The sequence below is a fragment of the Fonticula alba genome, assembly GCF_000388065.1.
Source record: "Fonticula alba strain ATCC 38817 unplaced genomic scaffold supercont2.3, whole genome shotgun sequence".
Lineage (NCBI taxonomy): Eukaryota > Rotosphaerida > Fonticulaceae > Fonticula > Fonticula alba.
Genome location: NW_009242973.1, coordinates 2,452,927 through 2,470,283, shown reverse-complemented (window position 1 = coordinate 2,470,283; position 17,357 = coordinate 2,452,927). Strand labels below are relative to the sequence as shown.

At 66.2% G+C, this 17,357-nt stretch overlaps 4 protein-coding genes across 5 annotated transcripts in view; 3 read left to right on the top strand and 1 right to left on the bottom strand.

Annotated features, from left to right (window-relative positions):
• The window catches only part of H696_02303 (hypothetical protein), a 4,109-nt gene extending 987 nt beyond the window's left edge, over positions 1-3,122 (top strand). The window contains exons 4-9 of the mRNA XM_009496204.1: positions 23-415; positions 529-673; positions 803-947; positions 1,087-1,432; positions 1,581-2,268; positions 2,500-3,122. Of these exons, the coding sequence (XP_009494479.1) occupies positions 23-415; positions 529-673; positions 803-947; positions 1,087-1,432; positions 1,581-2,268; positions 2,500-2,802 (2,020 nt within the window). The 3' untranslated portion in view covers positions 2,803-3,122. The remainder of the gene's footprint in view (positions 1-22; positions 416-528; positions 674-802; positions 948-1,086; positions 1,433-1,580; positions 2,269-2,499) is intronic.
• Positions 3,123-6,135: 3,013 nt separating this feature from the next.
• On the top strand, positions 6,136-8,144 carry H696_02302 (GTP-binding nuclear protein GSP2/CNR2). The gene is made up of 4 exons (XM_009496203.1): positions 6,136-6,154; positions 6,788-6,880; positions 7,054-7,256; positions 7,490-8,144. Exons 2-4 carry the CDS (start codon positions 6,824-6,826, stop codon positions 7,902-7,904), a joined length of 675 nt encoding a protein of 224 aa, XP_009494478.1. The 5' UTR covers positions 6,136-6,154; positions 6,788-6,823; the 3' UTR covers positions 7,905-8,144.
• A 280-nt stretch (positions 8,145-8,424) lies between these two features.
• Positions 8,425-10,463, bottom strand: H696_02301. 2 transcript variants are annotated; one of them, XM_009496202.1, is made up of 5 exons: positions 10,336-10,463; positions 9,805-10,262; positions 9,045-9,661; positions 8,718-8,853; positions 8,425-8,601 (listed from the first exon to the last, which is right to left on the bottom strand). In XM_009496202.1, the coding sequence occupies exons 2-5, from the start codon at positions 10,258-10,260 to the stop codon at positions 8,473-8,475; spliced, it is 1,338 nt and encodes a 445-aa protein (XP_009494477.1). In that variant the 5' UTR covers positions 10,261-10,262; positions 10,336-10,463; the 3' UTR covers positions 8,425-8,472. The 2 variants fall into 2 exon arrangements, with proteins under 2 accessions (XP_009494477.1, XP_009494476.1); XM_009496201.1 differs by having other exon boundaries at positions 9,805-9,972.
• A 2,386-nt stretch (positions 10,464-12,849) lies between these two features.
• On the top strand, positions 12,850-14,574 carry H696_02300 (hypothetical protein). Its single transcript, XM_009496200.1, has 6 exons — positions 12,850-13,057; positions 13,121-13,241; positions 13,321-13,374; positions 13,544-13,698; positions 13,838-14,018; positions 14,155-14,574. Exons 1-6 carry the CDS (start codon positions 12,986-12,988, stop codon positions 14,190-14,192), a joined length of 621 nt encoding a protein of 206 aa, XP_009494475.1. The 5' UTR covers positions 12,850-12,985; the 3' UTR covers positions 14,193-14,574.
• Positions 14,575-17,357: the final 2,783 nt, after the last annotated feature.

Genomic DNA, 17,357 nt, shown 5'->3' with positions numbered 1-17,357 from the left:
CCCCTCCCCCCCTCCGACACAGCGTCGTCGCCAACACCTATGCCGACGAGATGACCCCGAAGCAGTGCCTCGATGCCCACAAGGCCACGGTCAAGTACATTGAGAACCGCTTCCCGGCCGACGAGCAGCGCGTCTTCGGCGTCAACACCGATGCCGAGGTGCATGCTCTCCTGCGGGCCCTGTCGCAGACCCTGCCGCGCGCGGTCACCTGGCGCGAGATGCGCCCATACATGCTGGTCGAGCGCTTCGTCCCGTACATCCAGTCGCCGGATTCGACCACCGCCTCGGTTAAGATGTATGGGTACCTTCGCGGCTGGCCGATGGCCGCCACCCAGCTGGTGCACATTCCCAACGCCGGTGACTTTGAGATCTCCCGCATCGAGTCCGCCCAGCCCAACGGCCCGGCCACGCAGTTGTGCGTCCTTGCTTGCCTGTTCCCCTTTCCTTTCGCTTTCCGACGCCTCCCCCTGCCCATCCTTGCTGACTCGCCGCGTCCACGCACGGGCTGGCCGTCGCACTGCCCGGTAGCGACCCGATTGTTGGCGATGTCCCGGAGGAGGTGGGCTTCGACGTGCTGGATGCCTCAAAGCCGGAGGACCGCGATGACATGATCGAGGTGAACACCGTGATGGACGAGTTCGACGAGCAGAACAACCTCGGTGATGAGGACGAGGTGCGCCCATGCTCGCACGGGCCTTCGCGGGCGATCTGCACCCTCCCCCCCACTCCCCCTCGGACGACGTCTTGACTGACACGCGCCTCCCCCATCCCTCTTTCTCCTCCCCTCTTGGGATCCCGGCAGTTTGGCGACCACGAGGACTTCGGTGGCTTCGTGGACTCGAGCCAGTTCTCCGCCAACGAGGTGTTCGATGGTGAGGACTATCGCAAGAGCCGGACTCGCCGCGTGCCCAAGGGCATGTCTTCCTACCAGGCGGCCTGGATTGTGGGTGCGTGACCTCCGGGCACACATGCCGAGTGGTGTGGGCAGATGCACGCCGGCCAACGCCCACTTGCAAGGGGGCGGCTCCCCCCCCCCCCCACCGCCACCACCACTCACACTCATATGCGTGTGTCCCCCCCGCACAGACTCCGACTTCGAGGACGGCAGCGAAGATGACGAGGACCTCGTCTCGTACCAGGCCAAGGCCCCGACCGGTGGCGACCATGTCCTCCCCGGCGAGGAGCTCGGCGACTACACCCCCCATGAGCAGGAGGAGCTGGACAATGTGGTTGTCGAGGACCGCCACGTGGCCACGGACCTTTCTCCGGAGGAGGAGAAGCGTCAGCTGGATCTCTTCCTGGCCCAGCGCCAGGAGGAGCGCTCGGCCCAGATCGAGGCGGCCGAGGATGACCTGCACTTCCCGGACGAGATCGACACCCCGCTGGGTGTCCGCGCGCGTGATCGCTTCAGCAAGTACCGCGGTCTGAAGAGGTGCGCGCACGGTGGCCCATCCTCCCTGGCCGGCTGCTCCTTGCCATGCCACCTGTGCCATGCTGCGCCTTTGCTCGCGCGCCGGTGCTGACCCCATGCATCTCGCCACACTTCGCACGCACACATGGGGCATCCATCCATTCGGCAGCTTCCGCCACTCTCCGTGGGACGCCTTCGAGAACTTGCCGGTGGAGTACTCGCGCATTTTCGACTTCGAGAACTTCGCCCGCACCCAGCGCCGCGTCATGCAGGAGTCCGCCGAGTTCCCGGTGTCCCCCTTCGATTATGTGGCCATCACCGTGGAGGGGGTTCCCCTGTCCTTCCTGGAGGAGCGCCGTGCCCTGGACGACCTGCCCGTGACCCCGGTCCTGTCGCTGTATGGTCTGCACCGCCATGAGCGCAAGCTGTCGGTGCTGAACTTCGCCCTGACCCGCCACTCGGCCTCCGGGGACCACCACATCGCCAACAAGGACGATGTGGTGATCGTTTGCGGCCCGCGGCGCATCACCGGCCGGCCGGTTTTCTCGGACGATGGCGGCGGCGACAAGCACCGGATGCGGCGCTTCCTGCAGCCGGCCTTCTCCGGCAGCGTGGTGGCCTCGGTCATTGCTCCGGTCACCTATCTGCCGGCCCCGGCGCTGTTCTTCCACGACCAGGGCCCCGGCCGTGTGCCTATTCTCCTGGCCACCGGGTCCCTGCGCGAGGTGAACCCCCGCCGTGTGGTGGTCAAGCGCATTGTCCTGACCGGTCAGCCGTTCAAGGTCCACCGGAACACCGCCACCGTGCGGTACATGTTCTACACCCCGGAGGATGTCCGCTGGTTCAAGCCCGTGCAGGTATGTACTGACTGGTGGTGGTGGGATATGCTGTACAGAATCGCGTGTGTGTGTGTGTGTGTGTGAGGGGGACTTTTCCCGCCTCCTCCTGCTTGGGGCTTTCGCCGGTGTGCCCAATTGTGTCCCATATGTGACCTCATATTAACCATAGTACCACCCTTTGGGTTTGCACTGTGTGCCCCCCCCCCCCTCCTCCGACACACACACACATGGACATCTGTGCATGCCCAGCTCTACACCAAGAACGGTCGCATCGGTCATATCAAGGAGTCCCTCGGTACTCATGGCTACATGAAGTGCTTCTTCAATGGGCCTCTCAAGACCCAGGATGTGGTGTGCATGAGCCTTTACAAGCGCGTGTTCCCCGTTTGGCGGTCGGAGTCCTTCACGTATGACCGCATCCGTGCGGCCGACGCCGAGGATGATCCCGAGGACGAGGAGGACGATGGCGAGCGTATGATGGTGGCTGGTGACGATGACGGCGGCGACCCGATGCTGGCCGATGACCTGACCATGGCCATGGACTCCGACTAAAAAGGTGGCCTCCTCCCGCCGGCGGGGCGGTACTACTACCACCACATGCATGTGTCCATGCGTGCCATGGCATGTATCTGTGTGGTGTCCCCTCGCGGAGGAGGCCCATGCCGATAGACGCGGCCTCCTCCCCAAAAGACATACTTGTGCACACACACACGCACACGCCGCTTTCCAGATCTACCTCCCCCACGACGCATGTGCATGCCCTGCCGCCGCTGCATCTCCCCCCTCCCCCCCATGCTAAACGCGCATGTGTACGGACTTATGCCACCCATCATTCCTAGCTGTGAAATATAAAACACCAACTCATGCGCATACATACACGCACACACGCACCTACGCATAGGCAAATGGTCGAGCATCCGTCAAGGGGATATCCCCCGTTCGAAGGCACGGGAGGCGAGGCAAGGGACGCGAAAACCCGCAGCCGGGAACGAACAGACATCCCGTGGGCAGTGGAGGCGTCCATGTGCTTTTGTTTTGACATGTGACGCACCTCCGAAAGAGGGAGGGTATCTCCGAACACAGAGAGGGGTCCGCGGGCGGTCGCAGTGGGCTTCCGGTTCAAAGGTGTGCTGCGTCGCGGCTCTACCCCAACAAGGTTGGCCCATCCATTGGCAACCGCATGCGGCCGAACAAATACCAGCGCATGGGATGGCACCTCAGTGGTCCGTTGGTCTGACAGGGTCTGACTCCTTTGGAAGCTAAACCCCGATTTCGTGGCGCGGCCATGGAGGAAATGCCCAACTTGGATGTGTAAGCTGGTGACTGGTCTCTGGGGCGGTAAATGTGGATGAGTTGATCAGATTCAGTTGACACACACCAGAATGCGCCTCAGATATTCTGGTGCAGGGGTGATGGGGGGGGGGGGGGTTGAGCGAAAAGGTCCATTGGGATTTTGGACCTTATATGTGAGGGGGCATTTAAAAAGCGGCCTTTCCTGCGTCGGGCCGTCGTGACTGGTTGGGCTGGCGGGGGGGGGGGGGGGCAAAACAGGGAGATGATGCCCAAATACCAGAGGGGAAGGGCGTGCGCGGGTGGTCCTCCTTGTGCCAGCCTTCTGGTGGTGGATCTTTTCGGCCATGAGTGCAGGGGGCGGGACGCAGCCCGCGGGTGATCGCCCCGCGCCCCCCCTCCCCCCCACTTTCTTTCCGTCTTGCTCCGCCTGGGGCAGATTTTCGGGCCTGCCCGTTGGGTGGGGAGCATGAGGAGGGCCTGAGGGGGAAGAACAGGCGAAGGACGCCGTGTGTGTGTCGGCGATGTGGACAGGAGTGCGAGGACTCGAGGCGAGCCAGCGGGGCCGGGGGGGGGGGGGGGGGGGCGGCCGGGGGAATGGATGCACCCTCTCGTGCCCTGATTGAAACAGTCTAGAAAACTCTCCCCAGAGGGCATGTGCGTGCACCGCGTGGGCGTGTGGCAGGGAGGGCCAGCCGCGACGTGAGGGCCGATTGCGCGCATGTGCACGCTGTTTACCCGAGGCCGCGGGGGGTAACGAGGCTGGAGTCTCGGAAGGGGGCTCACCCGGGCGCTGGGTCGTGTCTTCCTTTCCCTCGAGGCCTTTTCCTTTCAGCGCGCGGGCACGCGCCCCCCCCCCCCCCTGCGCCCCGTCTCCTTGTCAGCTCCATTCTCCCGGCCGGAGTTACGGGGGGAGGGGCGCGCAGTCGGGCAAGGTCCCTTTGACAGCCTGGCCAGCCTTGGGAGGAAGGGCGGGGCTGGCCCGGGTGGCCATGGCAATGGCTCGCAACCTCCCGGGCTGCTGTCCCGCCCCCCCCCCCCCCCCCCCCCCCCCCGGGAGGCCCCGGTTGATTCCCCCCGCCCGAGCCTGGTGGGCGCGCGCGCGCGCGCCCGGGCAGGGGGCGCCGAGGGGGAAGGGCCCAGGAGCTTTGAACGCGCATCATCGGGCCTGCGGGGGCAACCGCGACGTGTGTTGTCCCTCTTTCGGCCCGGGCCTGTCCTCTGTCCCTCTCCCCCCCCCCCCCCCCCCCCCCCCCCCCCCCCCCCGGCCTAGAGCGGTACAAGCGAGCCAGCCAGCCCCAAGAGCGACGCCTACCCGCCCTCTTTTCCAAGGACGGGGGGGGGGCAGGAGAGAGGCGCACATGGTCCGAAGAGTTCCCGCGCCCCCGGTTGGCCCCCCGTGTGCCAGGCGCGGTGCCCGCCTGCGCGCCTCTGGCTTCCTTTTTTCCCTGCGTTTGGGGGCGCGGGCGCCCGGTCTGAGGGCGCGAGGGTCGGGGCTGCTGGGTGTTCTTCCGGGTCCCCGCCAGGGCCGTGTAACTCCGATTAGGATTGCACCCTGCATTTGGCGGGTCCCACGTCCCCCCCCCCCTCCGCTGTCCCTTGACCTTCCGTGCCCGGGGCGGGGCTGAGAGTCCACAATGGCCCGCATTTCACCCTACCACCAGCAGGGCTGACCCACTCTCAGCTCACGCCTTCCCAACGGTCCATCTTTCTCCCCATCCCCCCTGGAGGGAGGGGGGCTGGACGCCAGAGCGGGGAGACAGGTACCGACGCCGGTATCATCACTGGACGGGGGGGGGGGGAGGGGGGCGGGGGGCGACAATGGGTCCAGGCGGACGCGCGGTGGGCGGGTACATGTGGCCGCGCGCCCTGGCCGCTGGCAGCTGTGGCCCCACGGCGGCCACCTGCCCATGATGGCCGAGGGTCAGGGCTGCCGCGCCCGGTAGAGGGGGCGCGCGCGCGCACCTCCGCCCGCCACGGGGTGTCATATTGGTACACCCAGGGGGGGGTGGCGGCGAACGTGAGCGTGCGCACTCGCGCGCGCGCGCTCGCGCGTGCGGAGGACCGGCTACCGGGGACGGAGCCCCCAGCCACGCTTGTCCTGCCGCTCCTTGCTGCCCCCGGCCCCCTCCCGGGCCGGGGCTGATATCCCGGCCCCTGTGTAATGTGGTCTGACAGAGGCGGGAATGTGAGAGCGCCCTCGCCCCCCGACCCCCGCTCGGGGGAGGGGGGGAACCACCACGCACACGGGTGGTGTGCGTGGCTCCCCCCCCCCCCCCCGACGGAGCCCCCAGCCACGCTTGTCCTGCCGCTCCTTGCTGCCCCCGGCCCCCTCCCGGGCCGGGGCTGATATCCCGGCCCCTGTGTAATGTGGTCTGACAGAGGCGGGAATGTGAGAGCGCCCTCGCCCCCCGACCCCCGCTCGGGGGAGGGGGGGAACCACCACGCACACGGGTGGTGTGCGTGGCTCCCCCCCCCCCCCGTGCGGACCCGACGTGGCTGGCTCTCTCTTGGCCCCACGCGCGCCCCCGCCCCTCCCCAGCGCCCGGCGAATTGAAATGTCGGCAGGTCACACGTAGCTCCCCCACCGCCAGACCTACGCACAGTTGTCGAGGTTCGTGCTCTCTTCTTCCCCCTCCCCCTCCCCCTCCTCTTCCCTCTCCCTCCTGCTCCATTCGCCCTCGAATGCCTGCGCGCGAGCGCGCTCCCCGCTGGCTCCCCCCTCCCTCCCCTCTCCACAGACGCCCTGTCGGTGTCACTGGCTTCTCGTGGAGAGCCCCCCTCGGGAGTGTCGGAGAGCCGCCCTGTGCCCACAGGCGGCGACACTGGATTCTTCTCTCTCCCTCTCCTCTTCCCCCATCTCCTGCTTCACACCAATGCAGTATATATCACCCCATGTCGGTGATTCTCCCCCTCTCCTCTCGGCTCCCCCACGCAGTCGACTCTCCTCCCTAGCGCGTGACTGGCCTGACGGGAGGCATGTCTGTGTGTGTGTGTGTGCGCGCGCGCGCACGCGCATGTATATGGTGTCGGTGGGGAGCGTGACCCATTCTCCTCCACCATCGGGCGCCCGCGCTCGTACACCCTCGCACACATACACGCCTCGCTTCCCGGACCGCCTGCCGCGCCTCACAGGGACATGTCGCACTCCCTCCTATCTCTCTCTCTCTCTCCCTCCCTCCTTTCTTGGCACTTGGCTTCGCACCCCTCACCAATCCTGACATTCCTGTGTTCTCCCCCTCCTCAGCAGATTCTCCCGAGCATTTGTCGTGTACCTGTCACCATGTCCAATCTCCCCTCTGCCCAGCCCTCCTCCAACCCCGACGTGCCCACCTTCAAGGTGTGTCTCTATCTCCCCCTTCCGCCTGTGTTACTGCTGCCATCATCACTGTTGTTGTCGCTGCTGCTGCCATTTCTCCCTTGATCCTTGTCAGCAGAGCCCCCTCTCCCTCCCCAACTGACCGGACACTTACCCGCTCGTCTTGTCGCCTTCTTTCCCCCCCTCCCCCATAGCTCGTCCTCCTCGGTGATGGTGGTACCGGCAAGACCACCTTCGTCAAGCGTCACCTGACTGGTGAGTTTGAGAAGAAGTACATCGCCACCCTCGGTGTCGAGGTCCACCCTCTCGGCTTCCACACCAACCGTGGCCCCATCTGCTTCAACACCTGGGACACCGCCGGTCAGGAGAAGTTCGGTGGTCTCCGTGATGGTTACTAGTGCGTCCACCTATCGCGGGGAGCCCCCCCCCCTCTCTCTCTCTCTTCCTTTGCTGCCTCTCCATCCATGCATGTGCATCTTGCCCATGCTGTCGCACTCGCCTTCTGGACAGCCGTGGGGGATGGCCAGCGCCCTGTCTCCCCTCTCCTCCTCTCCCGCGCCCGCGCCACCCGTTGTGTTTCTGACACATGCACAAACGTGCTTTCTCTCTCTCTCTCTCCTCCCCTCCCAGCATCAACGGCCAGTGCGCCATCCTCATGTTCGATGTGACCTCCCGCATTACCTACAAGAACGTCCCCAACTGGCACAAGGATCTGTCTCGTGTTTGCGAGAACATCCCCATCGTCCTGTGCGGCAACAAGGTCGACATCAAGGACCGCAAGGTTAAGGCCAAGAACATCACCTTCCACCGCAAGAAGAACCTCCAGTACTACGACATCTCTGCCAAGTCCAACTACAACTTCGAGAAGCCCTTCCTCTGGCTCGCTCGCAAGCTCGTCGGCGACCCCCAGCTCGAGTTCGTCGCTGCCCCGGCCCTGCCGCCTCCTGAGGTCACCATCGACCCGGAGCTCATCCGTCAGTACGAGAACGAGATCATGATCGCCGCTTCTCAGCCCCTGCCTGATGAGGACGACAACGACTTCTAAATGCGCGTGTTGTTCCCTCGCCGCCGTGGCCCTCTCCCCCCCACAATGCGGCATGCCGCGCGCGTGGTGGCACTTCCCCCCTCCCCTTGTTCAGAGCCCTCCCTCGAGAGTCCCCCCCCCCCCCACTACACACCTGCCTTTCGTGCCCTACGCGTGCGCACGCACACTTATCAGCACGTTACACACATAAACAAGCCTCCCTGGTTCATGGTGCCGTTTTGCTGCTGTGCCCGCGGCGGCGCTTGCTTTTTATCCTCCTCCTTTTCGAAGAGCGTGGCAAGCCGCGCCAGGGGAGGCGGGCGGAGGCGAAGTGGGTCATGTACATCGCTGTCACCCTAGACTGTCAGGCACATCCTTCGGGTGTGTTGCGCTGTGTGCACGACCGTCTTGTCCTCTGTCTCTGGTGTCTTTCTTTTGTTCCGCCTCTCTGTCCCCGTGCTTTTTTGCCCGCTTCAAAAAGGAGGGAGGGGCCCGCGGACTTGGATGGCATGTGTGTGTGTGTGTGTGTGTGTGTGTGTGCATTGGTTGTTTATGCGGAGGGTGCAGAGAGGAACACAGGAAGACTGTCCTACTCGCCACGCCAGACGGGCGTCCCGTCGCAAGCGCAGATGAGGCGCGGATTCTCGCCGGCTCCGGCAGACCGGGCCACCACGGCGTACGTGGCTGCCGGCGAGGTATTGGTGGGCCCGTCGTCGTTCTGGCGCGCAGGAGAGGGTGTGGATCCGCATGCCGAGGTTGGTTAGGGGTCACTCGAGCAGGGTGCAAAGGCGGGGCGCAGGAGAGCATGCTCTGGGGGGAGGGGGGGACACATACCGGCAACGTATGCAAGACCACCACATATCCAATGAAGTCATTGATCGACAGACTAGCTGTCGAGGGGGGCGATAGACCATCGAATTGGATGCGTCCTTCGGCGTCGGAAGTGGCATTGAGCAGCTTGCCAACGGGTCTGCGTGGGGGAGAGGCCGATGGCGAGCAAGAGGGACCAAGAGAGATAGATGGGGGATTCCATGAGCAAAAGTCAGGCACATGCACAAAGGACAGGGGGAAGGGGGCGAATACACACACACACACACACACACACACACACACACACACACACACACACATGAGGGCACAGAGGTTAAGGGGAGCACATACTGCGAATCAATGAGCAGACAGTCGCCAGCGCGCAGAGGGGCCGCGGAGTCGCGCACGTCACCGGTCTCATGCACCATGAGACCATAGGTGCGGTTCGGTGCGAGGCCATCCACCCGGACATGCAGCAGCAGCCGATCCGGGGTGTGTTGCGTGGCACGGAAGATGCCCTTGGCCGGCGTGCCGGCCGGCGGCAGGGCCGGCCACCAGAGGTCCGCTCGCGTGTCGAAGCCAAGGACATTCTCCCCGAGGTAGGACCCAGCTGCGTCGGTCTTGGAAGGAGGGGGGCCTGTCGGGATGGCGGGCCACTCGGCGTACTTGAACTCGGCAACAATGGCGCCATCCGCGTGGGAGGTTGACCGGCCGGATGGCCGGACCTCCAGCTCCTCCTTGGCCAGGGCAGCCACCATCAGGTCCTCAAGCGTCTGGAGGCCGGCCGAGCTGCTGTCATCGGCCAGGACGTCCAGCACAACGCGCACACGCTGGGCAGGGAGTGACACGCCGATGGCCACCGGCGTAAAGACCACCCGACTGGCCTCCGGAGACTGGAGGATGGATGTAAGAGCCCGGCGCGCCAGCCCCGAGCAGCTCCCACAACGCATGGCCACTGCGAGGTCGATCTATGTATCACAGGCGGATGAGGTGAGCGGGACCGCACGGCAAAGTAATGTCGTGCTTGTGCGTGTGTGCGTGTGTGCGTGTATGCAGGAGAGGTGTGGAGAGAGAGAGAGAGAGAAAAGCACATGGTAATCGGGACACGCACCGTGACCCGAGTCATGCCAGGGAGTGGTGGAGATGCGGCGGCGGCCTGTTCCTCGGGCCCGTAGTCGAAGATAATGCCCGTGGTGAGGGCGGCGCTTTCGCCAAGGGTGGCGGCCTGCACGAGGTCGTGCGGCTGGGACGATGAGGCAGACATTCCCACAGTACTCGACTGTGTCCGGGGGTCAGCAGGGGGCTGAAGGTTAGAAGGAGGCGTGGCAGAGAGGGCGAGCGGCCGATGGAGGTGCGCCATTCCCCAGCAACCGGGGGAGGGGGCTGGCCGAAGGGCAGACTGCTCGCCGGCCAGCCAGGCCCCGCCGGCAAGGAGCCCGGTCACGGCAGCCACACCAAGGGCCAAGTGGCGCGGGGTGGCCGACTTTGGCCGATTCACAAGCGCCTGTGAGAGGAGCCCCCTACACCGGTGGGCGGTGGCCCGCGAGCGCAGCAGCAGCATCATCATCGCTGGTGAGGCGCGTCCGGTGGTGAGCGAAGCCGTCCAACACGGGCAGGAGGAAGGGGCGACAGGGGAACGAACCTTGTTTGGCTGTGTGGTAGGAGGGGTCGGGAGGGGGAGGGGGATGTGTGTGCGGAGGGATCGGATGAGAGGGGTGAGGGAGAGATGTCTGGAGGAGAATAGATGGTTGGATGCTCGGGGTGTTGTCCTTCCACCGGAGGCGGCACTTATGCCGTCCCATGCACCAGGGACGGGGGGGGGGGGGGCAGGACGAGAGCATCGGGAGGGTTAGCAGTGCAGGTCGATCTTGGGCCCGGTTGTTGAGAGGCGATTGGGGGACTAGGCGCCGATCGGATCGGGGCCAGGAGGAGGGAGGTGGGGGGGTTCGTTGGCAAGCGAGAAAGGGTCGCTCCCGCTCGGGGGGACAACTGCCCAGCGGGCTCCAGGGGGCGGGGGGTCGTCCCCCCCCCCCCCCCCCACACCGCAGCTGGACGACGTCGCGTGCCGCGGCCGGAGCCGCTTGCGCGCGGCCAGGCGTCCCGCGCCGGCCCGGCCCCTGAGACCGGGAGAGACGTCGGTGTGCCTCTCCTGGCGCTGCATGTAGCTGACGGACCCGGCAAGCATGGTCGCTGCCCCCCGCCCCCCCCCCCCCCCCCCAAGGGGCATGCAAGCAGGCAGAGGGAGGGGGGACTGAGAGAAAGAGTGTGAACGCGCCGGGCCCAATCCCGGGCGTCTACTGCGGTCGGTGGCGGCCCCCTCGCCCGCTTGCGCGCCACAGCACCCCGGCCCAACGCGGAGGGCTGGCTGCCATGCTGCGAACACCGGGCCAGGTGGCGGCCACCACACACGGCCACGGTCCCAAGGGGCTGAGTAAGCTGTGGGGCGGCTATTATCTAAATCGGCAAGGAGGCATCGCGACCTTTCGCCCCCTCCGGAAGGGGTCTCTCAGTCTCGGACTTTCTTCCTGAAAGGGGGGGGGGGGGGGGGGGCGGGTGCCCCTCTGGCGCCTTTGTTCCGTGGGTCCTCGCCAGTGGATGCAAATGAGCGTCCGCGGATGAGGCGGGAGCAGGGCTGTGCCGCGGGCGCGGGTGGTCAAGACGCGACACTCACGACAAGACCGGGAGGATACCAACGGATCATGGTCATGTGTTTATGCGCGTGGTACCAGTGGCACATGATTACACACCGTGCCTCTCCGGCTGCCCATTCCCGTTCGCCCGGAGCTAGTTCCCGACGGAGCGATATGCCCAGCCTTCCGATGGGGGACGATTGGCCTGTACAGGCCCCGGCGGGGCTCTTCCTGCAGCGACGGTTGGTGGCCAGATCCCGCCAGGCCGACTGGACAAAATGTGCGGGAGAGGCCCGGGAGAAACCCGCCAGAAAAGGAGGATCTGCCTTTGCAGCACCCGGTCTGTTAGGGTGCATTCCTTGCCGGTGGCCGGGCGAGGGGCGGGACAAATGGAATGGCGGGTTATCCCGCGCGCCCCGCGTTCTCTTTTCGGGGGAGGGCGGCGGCCGTTCGCCTAGGTCGCGCGCCCCGGCCAAAGCATGATGAGGCCGGAGCTGACTGAATAATAATATTACCCCGCGCCGAGCGTCCCTTGGTTTCCCCCCCCCCCCCCCGCCTCGCCCGTCCTGGGGGAAAAACACGGGCGGAGTGGGAAATAAAGTGCCCAAAAACCGGCCACCCGCGCCTAAACGGTCCGCCGCGGCGGCCCGGAGGCGCTGAACCTCCGGAGGTGTCTCGTCACAATAAGGCAGATTAAGCCCTCATCATAACATGCTCCCCCCAGCCCAGGACACAGATGACCGCTGTGCAACGCCCGCCGAGCTGGCTAGTTGAACAGAGGCAGAGGGGGCCCACGACCAGGCGCCCTCGGTCGCAGCATATATGCCCCCGCGGCATTCTTGTCATTCCTCCCTCGACCGGTGGTAGACAAGTCCCTGGGAGGGGGGGAGGGGGGTCCCAACTCTCGCCGGCTTTCCTTGTCGCTCCTTCTCTCACCCCCCGCGTCTTTGTTGCTCCTCTTGCTCTCCCGTCCCTTGCACCGGCGGCGGTGACCCCCACGATCCACCGGTGGGACTCTTCCCCGGTGTCTGCGCTGCCCCCCTCGACTTAAGGGGGAGCGCCCGCAGACCCGAGAGGACCCCCCACTGAGCATGCCCGGCCCGGGAGCCGGGAGGCCGTAACTCCCGCCTCCTCGGCAGTCGGGACGATGACCGGAGGTAACTGAAAACAGTGCCCATAACCTGTCCCCAACAGACCCGGGGGGGGGGGGGGGAGGGCCCGGGGCTGGCGAGAACGGGGCGGGGACACCCGTACGCACTGGCGTGCGAGCCGGTGTTTACATGCACTCGCCCTACTGGAGGGGGTGGGGGGGGGGCGGGGGGCGGACGGAGGGAGGCCCCGGGGGAAAGGCCCATACGCCGGGGGGAGGGTGCAGGAAACCCCGCACTCCCCGCGCCTGGTGGTCGGCCTGCCCCCGTTCAGGGGAAACGGCCCGCCGAGGAGGGGGGCCGCCACAAACACACTTTTCCCTGGCCACAGCAATCTGCCCAGGGCAGCATGCCCGCGCCTCATCGCATTCTCCGCTGCCTCACCGCCGCATCCCCCGCCCTGCCCCCCCCCCTCTGATTGCCCCCTGCGCATCGCCTCCTCCTTCCTTCTCTCCCTCTCCCCCTGTCCCTCTTTCTCCCTCTCTCTCTCCGCCCCCCTTTTCCGATCAGCATAATGGCCCCTCCCCCTCCTGTTGCCAAGCGCGGCTCTGGCGTCCGCGTTGTCCGCGCCATGTATGACTACACTGTACGTCTGCCCCATTTCCAGATCGCGCCCCCTGCCTCCCGGCCACTGACCCACCGCATCCAGGCTGTCCGCTCGGATGAGCTCTCCATCAGCGAGGGCGATCTGCTGTATGTCCTTGATGCCTCCGGCGAGTGGTGGCTCTGCCGCAGCGGTGGCCGCCAGGGCCTCATCCCCTTCAACTACGGTACGTGTCTCTCCCCAATGCATCCCCCCCTCGCCAGGCGCCGAATATCTGACATCCTGTCGCCTCACCACCCGCGCAGTTGAGGAGCATGCCGAGACTGTTGAGCACCCCCTGCACGAGGCCGCGAAGCGTGGTGCGTCTCCGCGACACCCCTTGCCCCCTGGGCGCCCCTTTTTCCTCCCTCTCCCCTTGAGAATGCGCGCCCTGGCATACTGATGCTGGACACACGCACACGCACACCCACACATGCGCGCGCGCGCGCGCGCGCTTCCCTATGGGATCCATTCATATGCACACCCCAGGTAACGTCGAGCTCCTGAAGGAGGCTCTCGAGGTCGGCCTGTCGGTCAACACCCTCGACCACTCCGGTGCCACTCCTCTTCACTGGGCCTCTCGCGGTGGGCACGATGAGGCTGTCCGTCTGCTCCTCCAGCGCAAGCCGGTCCTCGATGTCAAGGTATGCTCGAGCCCACGGCACGCCCCCGCCCTTTGCCCACCACTGCCCATGTACACTTTGCCACCGAGCCTGTCTGACACTCGCCATACCGGCTCGCCCCCCCCCCCCCCCCCCCCCCCCCCCCCCCCTGCCGTTGTAGAACAAGCTTGGCGACACCCCCCTCCACATGGCTGCCTGGGGTGGTCACCCGGCCGTCATCAAGACTCTGCTTGAGGCCGGCGCCGCGCGCGACCTCCTCAACAACGAGGGTCAGTCGCCATACCAGCTGGCCAAGTCCCGGTCTCCTGAGGCCGCCGCCCTGCTCCAGGTCATTCATCTCAGTGCGTGATCCCGGGGCGCCCCTCGTGCCTTCCTTCTCTCTCTCTCTCTCCCTCCCTCTCTCTTCCCGTCTTCCGGCGGTCCACCTCGCTAACTATCTGCGCACGCTCCACTCGCCCATGCGGCCAACACCCCCAGACCATGGCGATGTTGACTCTGGCGACGAGTCTGATTAAAGGCCCGCACGCCGGTGCGCGCGGACACCTGTCCTGTGCCTCACCCAAGTACACCCCATATTCATATACACCCATTCCCACACACGCACACACACACACACATACATACCCTGTGCTGTCCATTCTCCCCTGCGGGTCGAGGACTTGCAAGATCCCGGCACACAGTTCGTGCCCGGCAGAACCAGATACACATGCGTGCACGCACGCAAGCACGCACATGTACACATACATAATACGTTCATGTAAACGCGAAGATGGCACGTGTGCCCAGGTGTCTGGTTGATTCGCCTACCGCCATCGAGAGATGGACATCCTTCGGCCGCTGCTGCTCCGGGCTGGAAGGATTGTCTCGGGGAAATATAGGCATGTGCCCGTGGGAAAGAAGGCCACCGAGGGTGGCGAGGGGCGGGGGAGCAGGGAGTGAAAACCGGGGTGCGCGAAACCCCTTGCCTTGGGCTAGGTGTGCTGTTCACTGCGAGGGATTTGCACGCAATCGGTGTGTATGTGTGTGTGTGTGTGTGTGTGTCCTTGCACCTGGCGATGATCTCGCGGCCCGATCGAGGTGCCTGTCTGCAGCCGGACGTCTTGTCCCCCCCTCCTCAGTCCTGTGGCAGTGGCTCTGGGGCGGGGCCTTATCCATGGCACCTGCCCCAGTGTACATGCGTGTACGTGTGGGTGGTCGGTGCGGGTGAGGAATGGGAAGAAAAAAAAAGCGAAAAACAGCCTCGACAGCTTCACACACATAGCACTCCGGGAGGTGGCGGGTGTGGGGCCGGCTGCTCGGAAGAGAGGATATCATGTTGCCTAGTGTCGGTGTGATATACATGTCGTGACTTCTCTCATATGTTCTTCATTTCTAGAATGGGGCCTTTCGGATTTGGTCGGGGAGATAGAGCCCAGTATCTACTTGCCTGCCCGCCTTATCTCGCCCCGGGGGAGGCAGAGAAGACCTTCTTGGTCTGGCCCGAAGTCTGCCCCCCCCCCCCCCCTCCCCTCTCCCGCGCCTCGCGCCCGGGGGGGAGGAGGAGGATGCGGCCGCCGGGTGAATGGAGCGGTCTCTCGGGCGGGGAGGGAATTCCGCGAAGTCGACTGCTCCCCACACCGGCGGCCGGGGTGGCCCAGGCCTGCCGTGCTGGTGGGGGTGAGTTCCGCCCGTGTTGAACGGCCACCCATTGAGGGTTGTCCCAAGGCAGCAGTAGCAACCAACCCTCGTCGGATCCCGCAGTGGACCAGCGATGGAGCTTCCTGGCCGTGGCCCCCAGGGAGGTGCTCTATTAGAATGCCATGGGCACCTCGGCCACCGAGGGGCGAGGGCCCGAGCACAAGCCCGGCGGCCGGCGTGCGTCGTCCGATATCCGCCGCCGCGGACGTGCTCGGGACATTCCTCACCCCCCCCCCGGGCTCGGAGGCGCGGGCGAAGCGAGGTGCGCCCTCCGCGGAAGCAGTGAGCACAATCGGCCCCTTTTTGCACGGGGATCACCGCCAGGGGACAAGGAGGAGCAGCAGGAAGGAAGGCATTCCCCAGGGCTCAGCCCCCAGGCCGGCCTGGCAGCCAGCCAGGAGGGGATGAAAACAGATGACTCCATCCCTTGTGTGCGTTCGTGCAGGTCTGAGGACCCGGGGGGGGGGGGGGGGGGCCAGTACCCAGTGGGCAAAAGTATCGGACCGAAATCCCGCGCTAGCGCTGGGGGGCCGCCCAATGGGCGCCCCGACCGTGTGGCTGCTTGTCGGGGAGGAACCGCACCCTACCCCGATCGGATTGCACGCGGCCGGGGGCCAAAGTCTGGAGCGGGATATCTGGGCCTGGGAGGGGAAGGGGACAAGGCCGGAGGCTGGGGGGGGAGGCTCCTGGCCCAGCGCCAGCCATGACTGGCTGTCCTGGAGAGGTCGTGTCGTGAATGTCAAGCTGATCGCAGCCGACCGAACTCAGGCAGAGCTCTTGGCCACACGCACACGCACACGCACACGCACACACGCACACACGCACACGCACACGCACACGCACACGCACACTCACACCGCCGGGAGGAAGTGATCGGCTCTCGAGTGTGCCCGTGCCAGGTGAGGAGGCAGCCCGCCGCCTGAGCGGGGCCGAGGAATTCCCCAGCCGCCGGGCGCCTGTACTGGAAAAGCGGCCTAAACAAAGGGAGTACATGTCGGAAAACGCGAGACGGCTTGGCCAAGGCGCGGGTGTGCACTTGGGTGCCGCCTCCGCCCCCCCCCCCCCGGCCGGGATATTCCCCACCGTTACACGGGCCGGACAATCCCGGCCGGGGGACCTTCCCCGGGCCCGGCTCACCAGCCTCGGAACGGGGGGGCAGTCGCTCTCATGCACGCGCACTCGCGCGCGCGCACACTGCTGTTGCCGCGCAAAGGCATCGGCTCCCGGAGGAGAGCCCCTGGGAACTCCAGGCCGCGCTCCGTGCAGGGGCGTAGCGCGGGGGCGCAGGCCCCCCCGAGAGGGCCTTGGGCCCGGGGGACGCCAGCGCCAAGTTGGGGTGCCGTGGACGAGCCCTGGTGCATCGGCCGCGTCGTTGGGCCGCGGTGTTACACATCCACATTCGCATCCACACACACACACACACACGCGCGCGCGCGCGCGCGAAAACACAAACACACAAACACACCGCAGGGCGCGGCGGCATGCGTGGCGGGTGCCCCAGCCGGGGAGGTCCCAGCGTCTTGGCGGGGCACAGCGCGACGCTGCTGCCGCCCCGGACCCCCTCATTCAGCCCCGGGGGGCATGGAAGGCGCGCGGCTCCCGGCCCCCCCCCCCCTCCCCGCCCAGCCGGGGCTTCCTTTTTCGGCCGGGCGCGCCGCCCCTGAGCCTACTTCTGAGCCCTCGGAGGCGCGACCCCGCCCGCCCCCCCCCCGCTGCCGCCGCCGCCGCGAGACCTCCTCCAGGCCACTCGCCCTTCCCCTCGAATCCCCCAACGGGGACGCGAAGGGCCGGCAGGAAGTTGACAAATCGCCCCAAGCCCCCGAGCGGAGGGCCAAGAGGACGGGGAAGGACGGCTCCCTGCCCTGCGGCGCGGCCGTGCTCCCTCGCCGGGGTGGGTCCCTCCGCCCTGGGCGTCCAAGGCCCGCTGACGGCGTGTTCTGGAGCCTGCGAGCCGACGCGCCCCGCGAGCATCCCGCGTACCGCGGCCCTCGCCCCCCCCCCCC